The sequence below is a fragment of the Euprymna scolopes genome, chromosome 19 (genome assembly GCF_053919585.1).
Source record: "Euprymna scolopes isolate OS-2025 chromosome 19, ASM5391958v1, whole genome shotgun sequence".
Taxonomy (NCBI): Eukaryota; Metazoa; Mollusca; class Cephalopoda; order Sepiida; family Sepiolidae; genus Euprymna; species Euprymna scolopes.
This window is the reverse complement of record NC_136500.1, coordinates 54,623,221-54,638,542: the sequence shown is the minus strand read 5'-3', so window position 1 is coordinate 54,638,542 and position 15,322 is coordinate 54,623,221. Positions and strand designations below refer to the sequence as shown.

At 32.1% G+C, this 15,322-nt stretch overlaps 1 protein-coding gene across 5 annotated transcripts in view; it reads left to right on the top strand.

Moving 5' to 3' along the window:
- The window catches only part of LOC145303589 (uncharacterized), a 121,894-nt gene that overhangs the window by 45,662 nt on the left and 60,910 nt on the right, over positions 1 to 15,322 (top strand). For all 5 annotated transcript variants that reach the window (XM_080145137.1, XM_080145134.1, XM_080145136.1 and 2 more), the window contains 2 exons: positions 3,209 to 3,242; positions 4,440 to 4,592. In XM_080145137.1, coding sequence (XP_080001263.1) covers positions 3,209 to 3,242; positions 4,440 to 4,592 — 187 coding nt within the window. The remainder of the gene's footprint in view (positions 1 to 3,208; positions 3,243 to 4,439; positions 4,593 to 15,322) is intronic.

The following is a 15,322-nucleotide window of genomic DNA, read 5'->3' as shown; positions in this document are numbered from 1 at the left end:
AATTACATTGCTTAATATCTTGAACATTTAAATGCTATATTCGTTTTCAGCATACTCGAAAACCTACAAAGGTCGTCATTTTAAAGGAAGTAAAAATTTACCCAATTCTCTATTGAATATATATACATACATAATACTGATTTCTAAAGTTAAAAAACAAAATAACTTGGGTACTAGAATCGAAACCAAAACATTTAGCGCTCCAGACGCGTTCCCTACTGTTGGAGCTAAAAGTATAAACATAGAATGGATTTTCTTTTTTACAAATTTATTTAAGGCGAAAGTTTTTTTTTTAATGGGGGGGGGGGAATACCCCCCTTCATTCGTAACTGTCTTAAAACGCTGGAATGGCCCGGACAGGGGTAACATTTTACGTTAAATTTATAAGCAAAACTGAAATCCTACTCTAAATTATTTTTTTTTTCTTTCTATCAAGTTTTTCAGATGTTCACACGTAATTGCCCAAAAAAAGTAGAATCGTATAGATGTGGTAACTTGCTATAATGCTGTGCTAGCTGTCTATATTTTGCAGGCGGTATTAGGTCCTTGCGTTTGTATGTGGTGTTAAGGTGTTTTTTTAGGGAAAGCAGAATGACAATAGTAATCTATGTGGAAACGATCTCCCATCAGAGACAAGCTGTCGAATGGTTCGATGACTTGAGTAAACAGTGTCGCGTTGGTAGGTATCGGGGGTGATGACACAAGAAGGGCGAATATTGAACTGGCGGTATTATAAACGTAGTTCACTGTAACTGAAGAGCATCTCGACCGGATAACATATTTTTGCACCGGGTGGTCACTAAGCAGTGGAGTCCCTTTGTAACTATTTCTTTCCCCTCCATGTTGTATGGGTATGATTTTCTGACATTTTGAATTTATTTTCATTGTTTGAGACTTTTATTCAATATGACTAATTTGCTCTACGAGAAATAGAATTCCTTAATCAGGGTCACTATACATCACATCGTTCTTTTCTAAGAATCTTAGAAATCTTTGGATCCGTGAAGACCAACGCAGATCAATAATTTCATCAGGAACTATTCCCGGGGGGGAGGGGGCTTCTTCCATTGGGTTTATACAGTCTATACTGTCATTGGTAGTTTCTCTCCAGTGACTTGGTTCCTCATTGTCCAAACTTCTAGGGAAGAGTAGCCATTTTCTCTCGCTCTGCTGTTCATATTAGATATTATGTGCAACTCAGTATCTGTTATCTTGCCTTCAGATGGTTTAATTTGCACAATTCTGTATGAAATTCTGATACTGAGCACTCCCTAATTGGATTTTTGTTACAGTTCTTTATCTCTCCAATCTTTATTTGATTATGGAATGATTCCAGTAAACCATCAGTGAGTAGGGCTTGAAATCCCGGAGCGCGATCAACCCTGATCTTTACTTCGTCACCCGAACTATCAGTTAGAAATTGACTGCTTTCTGATATTTAATAATAATGTTGCATGTGTTAAGGCAGAAATATTTTGCCGAACCAATAATACTAGTTGTCCTTCACGTTGTACAACATCACTAGCGTACCAGCTCCAAATTTTATCTGGTGGTTTTGTTGATGAGTGTTTCTTGAATTGGCTTGGTATATGCTTTAGTGACATGCAAGTGTAGCAACTATCTATGGTATGACTGATGGCCTTATCTGTATCCAGCACATAAAATCCCATATTAAAGATCTGCTTTGACTAGTGTTTACTGGCATGGTGAAGTTGTAAGTGTAGTGCGACTAAAAGTTTGTCTAATACTCTTTCAGAAATGACGATTTTCTGTCTAGCAGAGTGCAAGGCTTCTTCCTGTGTAACCCATGATTAACCCATCCGCTGAGCCTGGATCCATGTGTTACAATTCATGTATGAGATGGGACAATGACCCGCTAATAAGTCTTTTACAGTGATTTCTCTAACTACTGATGCCTCCAGGGCATTGATAAATTTACAAATTTTACATTTTTCTTCACAATGGATAATTGTGTCTAGCGTAATCTGATATATTATTTTTCCCTAGTACATGGGATAATTTAACAGAATATCGAGAGACAACACTTAGGAATGTTGTGACCAGAGTTTGCGGAGAATGCACAGTGTTGGAGTTTCTCATACGCTTGTAAGCAGGGGCGACTATCTGTGAGCACTTCAGTAGCATGTTCTGATTGAATTATATATGGGCTGAAGTGTTTGATAGCTGAAGCAATCCCTGGGGAATTGGCTCTGTAATAATAAATGCAAAATCTGCATGAATTAAAATATATTTAAGCATATTTTATGACCCGCCATGGTTGGGCACCCCCCTGCTAAATCAAAAGACAATTTTTTCTGGAATCCTAGTAGCCAAGACAGCAAATTATCTAATTTCTCCGAAACTTTGAAGAACAGCCATAATTTAGTGCCTAATTTTGCTCCCAAAATAAATTTAGTATTTTTTTTTGTTTGTTTTGCATTAAATGTAATGGGAGGAAGATTTTGGTTTAGTATACCGCATATAAGGTTCGTTTTGAAATTCTCTGAACGTTAAAATTATGGCAAAAGGCACTTGAAGCAGGTCAAAGAGTGCAACATATGTGTAAATAATGGTTCTCGTTACTTTATTTTATTTTTCAAAATCGTTTCAGGCAAAGCATGAAGCCACAGAGCTAAAAACAGAAACACTTCATGGTCCAAAACTAACCAATAATGAATGTTAGACAGATTCCAACCTAGAAAATAGCAATTCTTTCCCCTTTGTCAGAAACATCGCTCATGGAACATGAGAACTAACAGACAAAATAGGGACAGTGAGAGTTATGAGGTGGCTGAAAAAAAACCCCCAATAAACCTTTATTACTCTTCGGTTGGATGAGGTTATAAAGAGCGCAAAAAGTATTTTATGACATTTTTATGAAGTTTCCTTGCCTTTGCTGTGATTTTTGCGTTTCAACTCGCATAACTATTGATCTATATCAGGAGCATCTTTTCAAACTTGGGATACTTTATGCCGAATTTTGAAACCCATAAACGATTTTGAACTGAACCTTTTATTTGACCAATCGGTTTAGAGTGTACTCATCCTGTCAGCGATGACCAGTAAATTTTTAATTGTATTTATTTATTCTCATATATAGTAATGATTGAATTTCTCCCAAAAGACTGTCACTTACCACTGATTTGATAAATGCCATTAGCCAGTATGCCACTGATCCTTGTTTAATTTTAAAATATTTATTTTTCAGTGCCAAAGACGTATTGCCACAACAATTTCTCTCGGTAAGTAATTGATTTCTTGTACAGATTTATTTGATGTGTCCTCCCCCTTCTCTAAATATTTATTTAAAAAAAAAATCATATTTCAGTAAATACTATAGACAATTTTTCTCTATATGCTTAGTTCTAATCCTTTTTAATTTTCAGCAAGAACTGGCTGATGTAACTGCCATAATGTCTTATTTTGTTCTATTTCCATGCATGTTTTTACTTTCTGTATTCATTTTGAAATGCAATTATATACTGTTCATTTTGAAATGCAATTATATACTGTTCATTTTGAAATGCAATTATATACTGTTCATTTTGAAATGCAATTATATACTGTTCATTTTGAAATGCAATTATATACTGTTCATTTTGAAATGCAATTATATACTGTTCATTTTGAAATGCAATTATATACTGTTCATTTTGAAATGCAATTATATACTGTTCATTTTGAAATGCAATTATATACTGTTCATTTTGAAATGCAATTATATACTGTTCATTTTGAAATGCAATTATATACTGTTCATTTTGAAATGCAATTATATACTGTTCATTTTGAAATGCAATTATATACTGTTCATTTTGAAATGCAATTATATAACTGTTCATTTTGAAATGCAATTATATACTGTTCATTTTGAAATGCAATTATATACTGTTCATTTTGAAATGCAATTATATACTGTTCATTTTGAAATGCAATTATATACTGTTCATTTTGAAATGCAATTATATACTGTTCATTTTGAAATGCAATTATATACTGTTCATTTTGAAATGCAATTATATAACTGTTCATTTTGAAATGCAATTATATACTGTTCATTTTGAAATGCAATTATATACTGTTCATTTTGAAATGCAATTATATACTGTTCATTTTGAAATGCAATTATATACTGTTCATTTTGAAATGCAATTATATACTGTTCATTTTGAAATGCAATTATATACTGTTCATTTTGAAATGCAATTATATACTGTTCATTTTGAAATGCAATTATATACTGTTCATTTTGAAATGCAATTATATACTGTTCATTTTGAAATGCAATTATATACTGTTCATTTTGAAATGCAATTATATACTGTTCATTTTCAGAACAAAAAAGAAATAGTGTAGAAGTGAATTCATCTTACTAGTTGATATGTTGTTTTTGTTTAAGTTTTAAAATTTATTTTTCTTGTCTTTTCTTTCCCTATCAGTCGGTTCTGGAGACTAAGAACCCAATGCCGTCAACCTCTAATCTCATGAGCATCCGAACATTGAATCCAGTTTCATCCCTGAAATCGCTTGGTTTACCGAATAAGATGCCGCAATTGTCAGAAAATAGACAAAATCTTTTTCCACGCACGCAGGTAAAATTATCATTTTGAAATATTTGTTTCCTTTTTTTCCTTTATTTCTTATTTCATCTTTTTCTTTATCTTTTTTCCTTTCATATCTTTTGTCTTGGTTGAACTTATTTTGGGTATATGTCTTCTTCCTCTTGTTTCTCCTCTTTCTTTTTTTCCTCTTCTCCCTTTCTCTTGAGTTTGCTGCACTGCTGCTATTATTGGCCATATGACTAAATTGTGCTTGTTGATTGATTTGTGCATTCCCTCATTTTGTAATAAAATTCAAGCCAAAGTTGGCAGTTCAGAATGGACATTCTAAATGTGTTGACATGCTATCTCCTCTCTGTCTAAACAGGATGTTAAAATGTTGAAGCAAACTCTAAGTTACCTGCTGAAGTATATAATGTTGAAGTGATTGCGTCTAAATTGCCTGATGAATCTATATCTTTCTGAGAAAAATATACTTTAAGTAAATCTGTGGAGGTTTTAGCAGTTAAATATGTCAGAAAACTACCAGCTTGGAAGAGAGAAGACACATGTGCAAAATATTCTCACTAGAAAAGATTGAAGTAAAAAGTGTCTATCACTAGATACTTTCTTCTCGGGCCTGTAGAAAATGTACACATCTTAAGCTGCAGTTTTTCTACCTCAAAAGAAAATATTTCTATTCTGACCAGACTCTAAAAAGGAATGAGAAAGTTTTCTTGTTTTTTTTTTTATCAGATTTCTAGCCTCTTCAGAGAACGTTAAAATACGAAGAACTGTATTTTTTACAGGTTATTTTTTTTTTTTTTCAAGAAAAAGAAAATAAATTTCTCTCTATGAAAGAACCTTGTCATAACATTATTTCAGATAATAAGTTATCTTTGTTTGCAGATATTTCAACTAATCTTCTCGAAGACTTTTATTTAAAAAAGACATTACAAAATGTAAACTTAAATTGCAAACAAAGGGAACAAACTCTTTTTGACTTTGCTAAAAGTATTACAACCTTTTTAAAAAAAAACTGTTGGTTGAAATCTTACATCACAGCAGTGAGTAATAAAAAAGCTTTCCCAACCTGGCTTTCTTTCTTTCGTAATTGTTATCATACAAAGAACTTTCTTTGTAGCTGAGAGCAAAATCTTAGTAGTAGCAATACAAATGAAAAATTTAAATGGCTTAAAATATTTCAATATTGGTATATATAGAAAGAGCTTGATAAGCTAAGAAAGAATCTTTTTTAAATTTTTTAAATCCAATTAAAATCAAGGAAGTTATGACTATTTTTATGCCCTGCGTGTTTGGATATTTTCCCCTTTTTAAGACCATATGCGTTTTGTCACATTTTTTTGCACTACTTTTCCGTAAAAATGCTATATCTTTGTTAAAACACAAGACTAAGCAATCAAATTTGCCATATATAAGTGTATTTTTGTGCAAGGAATCTGAATATGCTACTGAAAATCTCCAGAAATGAATGATTTCCAAATAATCTGCAGTAAATGTGCATAAATATGCTGCGATTGCTTAAAAATGCCATGTATTCATTAAAAGAAAAGAAGTTAGAGAACTCAAAGTTTAGTTGTAATGCATTTTATGTGCCAAAAACTGAAATCGAAATCTAGGATTGGTTAAGAATGAATATATTGCAATATTTCGTTGATATTATTGTAGATTAATACCTTCTGTTACCCCTCCCCATCTTACCACCTCTCCAAAATATGTGATTCTACCTTTATAGACAATTGCATGTGAACAACTTGAAAAACTTTAATAAAAGTAGGTACCGGCAGTAGCCAGAAAAATGAGTGGAATTCGTAAAAAATGGTCAACTTTAGGTTATGTTCACCAGCCTGTATTTCATTTGTTTGAATTTGTTTTTGGATAAAATATATATTACATGAAAGAGCAAATTTCCCTCTTTCGTATGGTGTTTATTTTGTATTTGTTGAATAAAAATTCAATTTTACTGATTTATTTTAATAGCACCAACAAAAGGGATAATATTTTGATGTGGAACGCTAGCTGCTAATTTTTTAAAAATGTAGAAAATCATACCTCTTATTTAAAACTCTTGCAAATTTTTGCCATTCGACCAATAAAAAAAGTATAAATAGCATCAAATTAAGCAAAGAATGATCTTTATTTACATATAAAAATTACAAATATCAAAAAAAAAAAATATGCGAAATTCTTTTGAAAATTTTTTTTCTGATTTAATTTGCTTCTAGTGAATTAACTATTCATAATAACCATGGCAAACGTGATATTAAATTAAAGTTTATTCAATTTCCTATAAAATGGTGCTAAGAAATTGTACCTCGCTTTATTCGCGAAAATATGCAAGGCGAAAGAAGTGACACCTCTGGAGTCTTTTGGACAAAATTGCGTGAACCATGAACACGGTGACAATGTGCGAGTCAATAAATGAAAGTTGTTTGACTTCGGTATTTCACCAAATAGGTAACTATACGGCTTCAATTTCAATATAAGCGATAAGAAACCATTTCTGTACATTAATTTGTAAAAATTACGTTTGAATATTTTAAATATTCAGAAGTATTTTGCAACATTTAGTTAGCACGTGTTCAGCTTTTTAACGTAAACAAATAAGCGATATTTTGGATTTTTTCAAAAATTAAAGAAGTGTAAGCCATTTTGAGTTTCAGATGGTTCGCTGTTACAAAGGCTAAATTAAAAAAAACAATAAAAAACACCCTCTCTTCCACATGTTAGTTCGCTTCATAAGTACTATTGTTTTCTTTTATTGTTTTAACATTTATTTTTTATTTTTTGTATAATTTAAATTGTTAGCTGAAAATACGGTGCTTCTACACTTTACTGCCGAAATTGGAGACGCCATTTTATTCCACGCACCTGCTGTCCAAATCCAGGGGAGACTATGGCCGAAGCATGAAATAAAAAAAAAAAAAATTAAACTGGAGAACGATTGCAGTTAAAACAAAAAAATAAATAACTAAACAACCCACTTCCCTGTTAAAAATTGGAAATTGGAGACGCCATTTTATTTCACGCACCTGCTGTCCAAATTTAGGGGAGAACATTATATTAAACTGTGGCTGAAGCATGAAATAAATAACAAAAAAATTAAACTTCCGGAAAGAACTATGAAAAAAGTAAATAAAAAAAGTGAAAGAGAACATATATCCGTAATTTTTTAATTGGAAATGTTTCGATTTAATTAATGAGAACGAGAAAGTTTTTCATGGAACATTTTTTTTTTTTTATTAAAAACCTAAAATGAAATAACATATTTATAATGGTTTAAACTGAGTGAGCGCCTTTTTTTTTTTTTTTTTTTTTTTTTTTTTTTTTTTCGAACAAATAAATAATTTTAAACATTTTTTGAATTAAAGCAACTTTGAAAGGTACACAACAAATTAATTTAATGATTGTTTTTTTTTTTTCTTTTAAAAAAAAAAAATGACACACACAGTTAAGAGTGTTTTTTTAAATAATAGTTTTTCATAAATACTATTGTTTTAATATATTTTATTCTTGTATCGTTTATTAAATTGTTAGGTGAAAATACAGACTAGTTAAAAAAACACGCCCCCCCCCCCCCGCCCTCACGTTTCCTAAATAATAACTCACTTCATAAGTACCATTGTTTTCATTGTTTTAATTTATTTTATTCTGGACAGAAAAAACAAATTAGCACAATGAAAACAACTTTTATGTTGAAGACATGGTATTATTTTACTTTAAGGCCTGTCTCACGTCCGTATATAACAAAATGTGTTTTTTTGTAGATTTCGGTGTGCTAAAAACGAATCTGAAAACCGTTTCCGTCGCAAGAAATAGTTTTCATGATATGAAGAAATTACTTTTTTGAAAAGTGGGTGATCACTTTTCGATTTAAATTTAACTTAAAATGAGTACCCACTTTCTGGGCACCTTAGAGGGGGGGGGTATTTTTTGTGATTATTGGCTAAAATTTTTTTTGTTTGATTTCTTTTGCATGGTATTAACTCCTGAACTCTGGGACCGTTTTCCATTTTATAGCCCAGCCTTCGTTTATGCTACGCACAAGCATAAACGAAGGCTGTTGAATGTGCACTCGTGTACCAAACTGCCTTGTCACAGTGTAGTATTAGCAAAAAAAAAAAAATTAGACAAAAAACAAATACTTTTCCAAAAATTAAACCATGTAATTCCATGTTATGAAATTTGATTTTCTTAATCAGGCCGAGAAAAGAAATGTTTCTGTGAAGGAATATAATAGCAACCGGTACACCAAAGATGTCATCAAGTGTGTCATTGAATTGATAGGGCAAGCAGAAGTATCTGGCAAGAATTGTGGAAAGATAATTGATATTGTAGAAAGACATATCTTTCACACAGCTATAGATTCAAAAGATCTGCCATCAGAGCGATCATCTCTAAGGTATGCTGACAAAGGGCATGTCCTTGCCAAACAAAGCGAAACAGATGAAGAAAGTGCTCTAGTTGATCAGGCAGAGTTTGGAAACTACAGCTTTAGCAAACAAGGACAGTTTGTGGCAGTATATTATGACGATGACTTTTATTTAGGTCAAGTAATTTCTGTCACAAGTAGTGAAGAAGGACAAGTGAAATTTCTGGACAAGTGTAAGGTGAAAATAAATGCCTTTAGATGAGCAAGGTAAGAAGTAGAGAAAGTCTCTTCTCTGTATGTGTTTGATTGGGGATTTGAGGTAACCACCTCAAATCTACGAATGTGGTCAGTTCCAAGCGAAGAGTTCAACAGAATCACAAGGAAATATCAATTGTATAGAGAACTATATTGTTAACATGCAGCTTCCTTTTGTATTGAATGTAAATTGGTATTGAACAGGTACGTTTGCTTATATACGATACTTCGCCATGATAAACAGTGAATTATTGCGATTTTTTAAGTTTATTATTTTAGAACTACAAAGTGTACAGAGCTGAAATTTAGGTATGACATTCTACAATATGTATTGATTATGCATGCAAAATTTCACATCTGTATCTTTAATAGTTTTTGTGATTTTGAAGTTTGTATATATTTAAAACATTCGGTACTTTATTTCCGCCATTGAAATTGAACATATCAGTATTTTTATCGACTTATAATGAAAAAACTTACAGCTGGAATTGTCTGAAAAAAATAGGCATAATAACCACTATGCATAGAATTATATTGCATGTTCATATTTAATTTTCTTTAATTCAGTTATATTTGCTGGTACTTCAAAAAGTGCCCACCAGTGCGATTTTGCGATTATAAATATTGCAATGTTCACTTTTCACATCTCAAAAATGAAGGCTGAAATTGAATTCGATATGATTATACTTTTATTTCTTATTGTCTTCTAATACTAAGAGTGATGAAAGCATCTTTTGTGACGTTTTTACCGGTTACTTTTTTTGTCAGTTGCTTTCAAAGTTGCCATGTCGTAATGTAAACATGTTCATGCTACGTTTGCAAATATGAAAATGATCATAACTTGAAGACTAAACAAGATATCTTCATGATTTTTGTTTTGTTTTTCTTGTATTTGTGTGTATTTTTATATGAGAGAATCAAATTTAGCCATAGGCGATTTTGAAATTTTGGCTGCCGGTACCTAATAAAAGATAAACAAAAATGATTTTAGAATTTAATGTAAAATGATTTCCCATTTTGAATCATTCGAGCGTTTTAGGGTAGTTATCCCCCCCCCTCACACACACACACCTTTTTCCTATGATAGATAAATCCTGGGTATTTTTTGTTTGTTTGTTTTCTAAAAGGCGATTATGCATGATTTTAAGAGGGTCTTTGTGCAATTATGAGAAGGTATGGAGGTTGCCACTCTGACTTTGGGTTAATGATAGGGCTAAGGAAAATTATGTGGGAACATCCTGAAGACTTTATAGAAACAAAACAAAAACAATTTTAGAATTTAGAGTGGGGGTTGGTTTCACATAAATGTAAAATAATTCACCATTTCAAGACGATCCTAGCGTTTTAGGACAGTTGACCAATTTATTTATTTTTTTTGGGGGGGGAGATTAATCATGTGCACTTTTCTTTAAACGTTTTTATTTATTTATTTATTTATTGTTTTTTTACGCTTATGAGCTCACAGAGGAAGTTTTTTTAGTGGGGTGCTCTGCCATTTGTACTAAGCATTATTGTGAAGGCTGAATATTTTAGGAGACTTGCCATTCATACCTAGGATTAGACATAGAATTAAGCGAGTTTTTTTTTTTTTTTTTTTTTTTTTTAAGAGGGTGTTTGATACCCATTGTGAAACTTTACAAGAATTATGACAAACAGACAAAAATAAATGTTATTTAAAAAAGTGACGTCCCTCTAACAGAAAAACATGATGCTTGGAAAAATATCAAGTATTTAAATTCTATTTAAATATAAAAAAAAGAAACAAGTTTTTGCTAAAGCTGACAAATTGTTAAAAATTTTGAATTAATGTTATTTTGATTTTTAATTACATTTCATGTTCTTTCCTACCGTTGTTATTTTTTAACTGATCACCTCCTACAAATATTTAAATATTGATTATTTTTATTTATTTTTTTTTTTTAATAATCGGGTAGATTAGTTTCCATTCGATAATAATTCACTGAAAACAATTTTTAAGGGACGAAAATTAGAAGTGTGTTACCGTTCGTAATCGTACACGTGAACCAAAACATTTCACATTTTCGCTTGTTAAAATATTTTAAAATTTACTACTACCCAATTTTTAAAAATATTTGTATGGTTGATAACAAAATAGCTCTAACATGTAAGAATTTTTTTATAACCAGATTTTCAATTAAAAAAAAAAATCTATTTGGAATAAAAATAAACAACAAAAACAAACGTTTGTTTACGCCATGTTATCGCTGCTGCTGCTGATACAGCTACTATCACTAATACTACAGAAGTCTTGATTCAAATTCATAACGATTTTTTCGGATATTATGTTTTTAAATTGCTACGTACCACTAGAGAAAACACTGTTCAATCATCTTTTTAACGAATAAACATAGTAAAAAGATTGTTTTATTTAATAGTGAGTGTCCGAAGAAATTTTTTTTCAAAATTTTCAATATTCACCATTTTGAACTCTTTTTTTTTTTTTAACACAACAAAAAAACAAGTGGTCAAATGAATTTCGGACACTCGAAATGATTAAAAATGACATCTCTTTTGGCTAATTTCCAAATTTCATTAAAAAAATTCTAAACAGAAACACCGTACGAATGTTTACAAATCAGGGAGGGTCATTACAAAAACTTACCGAAAATGCTGTTTTATGATGTTCACATTTTTATAACTTTATCTGCTTAAAACTCTAAAATTATATAATGTATGTTATTATTTACTAATTCATTTGAAAGTATATTCATTTCTGAACAAAACGGTGGTATTTTGAAGACTTAAAGTTTTTTAAGTGCTTTGGTTTTTAAAATATAACTATTTTAGCAGAAACCCCTTGAAATCTGTGATTATCCAAAGCGTTTTAACGGCCATGTGTATTGCTATTAGTAGCAGAGACAGCTAGTGAACTTTTTTTCTTTTTTTTTTTTGTACTCTAAGTTTCTTTTCTTTTCCTGATCAAATTATTTGCTTTGATCCACCAAGTCTTTTTCTCTTTTAATTTTTTTTTTGTTTCTTTTGTCTTTGCATTGGTAACATTTTATACGTCAAAGTGACCTTCATTGGAAATGATAATTCCCACACTTTATATCTTTTGCCTTTTTATATCTTTCGTTTCTTTTTCTTTTTTCTTTTACTAGTTTTCTTTCTTTTCTATTTCTTAAACCAACCCACTTTTCAAGAGAAACAATCCCAGAATATTTTTAGACAATGTTTAAATATTTAGTAGCAATTTTTTTTAGTTTTGTATCAGTTTTTATTAATATAATACTGATAATTCAATGCTGTCCTGGTTGAAATATAATTAATTATTTTGGAGAGGGGCACAACTGTAGCAACAAACTTAGGCTGGAGGCATTTTTTTTACTGCGTATAAAATGTCTTCTTTTAACTAGGGGGTCACCGCTTATCAAGACCCAAGGGCCGCTTAAGGATAAGAGTAAATGAGTGTCAGATAGACTGTGAGACAACACCTTGATGTAATGGGAGTACTTGGGTAGAGTTTGATTTATTTAAGAGGACAACTCCACAAGAACTTATTTACATTAGAGTTGAAGACGACTATGTTATAGTCAGCTGGAAAGCAGCCACAAAGTATTCACTTCCACAGATGGACATTTTTTTTTTTTTTTTTTTTTTTTTTTTTTTTTTACTGTTCACCCCAAACAAGGCACAGTACCATCAAATTGTAAAGGGCTACTATTTGGGATTTCTGGGCTTGACCTTTACTCCCGATCTGAAATGGAACACGTATCAAATCTATTGGCAAAGTTGCTGGAAAAATGGTGGGATCCTTCTACCGCTCCAGTAGATATCTCACTCCAGGTTCGGCCAACAATGGAGTACTGTTGCCACATCTGGGCAGGAGCTGCTAGAAGCAGCTTATCCTGTCTTGACAGAGTTCAAAATAGACTTCATAGATTTCAATAACAGGACTTCTTTCTTAGAACTGCACGCCTGTGAAACACTATTCCGTTTGCCTGCTTTCTAGCTGACTACAGTCTGATTGTCTTCAAGTTCAACGTGAACAAGGTCTTGTTGAACTGTCCCCCTAAATAATCCACGTTATAAAATTCTCACTAATGTTTACTATGCTAAAATCACAATGACTAGTGTATACCCATTAACCCTTATCCTCGAGTAGTCTCTGGACCTTGATAAGTCGTGACCCCCATGTAAAAAAAAAAAAAAAAAAAAAAAGTATTGGCAGGAATACTATGTAGGGAATTGAGCAACGAGATGTCTGTTCTCATTATACTTTAACTTCTATATGTCAGTCCATACAGTCAAGGAAGCAGGGGACAGGGAGGGAATTACAAAGGCTAGTAGGTTGAGGGATGAAGCTATTGGTCGAAGGCTTTATGGCATCAAGGGATCTCTACAGTGTAGGAGTGGGATTTTGCTGCTTGTCTGGTTTGTCGGGATTTACATTGAGAGGGGTGAAAGTGCTTGGAGTTCATCTGAACACTTATCATTAAAATGCTTGTACAATAGGCGCAGAGATGCCACATTTCGGCAATGGGACAAGATTGGAGTTTGGCTGACAATCTGATGACTCTTTTTTGAACTCTAGGAAGGATGTTTTGTTTTTCAGGGAACCAAAATCATTTGGGGATTTGGCTAAACAGTTTGCAAACCTAAAATGGAACCTTTCAAATTCCAAATAAATTGCATAGAATCAAAAAACTAGTTTTTTTCTTAAATTCTTACACAAAATATTTTAACATGCGCTTCTTTATGCAATTCATTTTATTCAAATAAGATAAACCTGCTCTTTTTTTTTTTTTTTTTTTTTTTTTTCTTAATTGCAGATTTTATATGTATGAAGAAGTATGGCACTATAATCTTGTAAGTGCCTACAAAATACAGTCTCTATGGAGCTAAAATCAGCCATGTCTGCTGTCAACAAGTTTTTGTTTTTCAAAATGTTTAAATAATTTGAAAGAAACATTTCAAAAATCCATGTTTTTTTTATTAGTGCTACAACCATTATCAACAATTTCCCCACTCTCTAGCTGTGCCTAAATCTAAATGCTCAAAGCTTCTTTCCTCCAATTGTCATTTTACTTAATGAATGAATGGCTCTGCTTTTGAGGAGGAATCGACTCTAATTTTATCTTCCTCATCAAATCCTCATATGTTAAATCCATTGTTCTTTCTTATAAAAGCAGTTCTTTTTTTTATTGCTCTAAACACTTTCTCACACCTGACGTTATTCTCTACATCTACAAATCTACAACCATGTATGGAGTTTATATTTGGGCTGAATATATCTCTATCTCATTTGAAAATTCTTGATAAATTGCAGAAACGTATCTGTAATTTGATTGCCCTCACAATATCTTCTTTACTGCAACCTGTGTCTCACAGATGTGATGTTATTAGTCTTTTTTATAAATACTATCATACATGTGTTTCTTGGAATTATCTATTCCCTACATCCTTTGTTTCAGTTCATTTGACTTGTTAGTCTAGTGGTCTTCATCAACTTGCTGTTTGATACCTCATTATAATACAGCTTCTTAGAACTGCAGGATTGTGGAACTCTTTCTGATGATTGTTTTTGTTTCAACTATTAGCTTTGATCATTTCAAGGTCAATAGGCATCTCTCCTGTCTTTGTGATAATCATCTTTCAATCTTGTTTACTTCTTACACCAAGTGGCTTCATGCCTTGTCTGGAACCATTTCCATATATATACAGGGTAGAACGATGAAATTGTCGCCACAGAAAAGACGACATGATTCCATTTCCGTTTAATGAAAACTGGTTTTCTTTTTTGTTGTAGACCATTTACTAGTTGGCCAGTTGTGTACAAATTCCAAGAGCGATAGGAGCCTTCTATCATGTTTGAAAGTGACACAATGTTCAATGAGTGAGATCGGAGATGCACTGCTGTATAACTCTTGCTCTCTACTGATCCAAGTTATGACAACAGGACCATTGCCAGCACTCTCAAAATGCAAATTTGGACTGTTTAATGCTTGAGGGCACAGCTCAACAGTTTCCAGTCACTGTTATGGTCTTTGGTATGATTTCAAGTGAGGGCCACATCATGCCACCTCACATTTTCAAAATCGGCTTGAAACTCAATACCTGGTTGTGCTGAAGAGTGCGGTGATCCCCTGGTGCAATCAAGTGGACACTGGCAGAC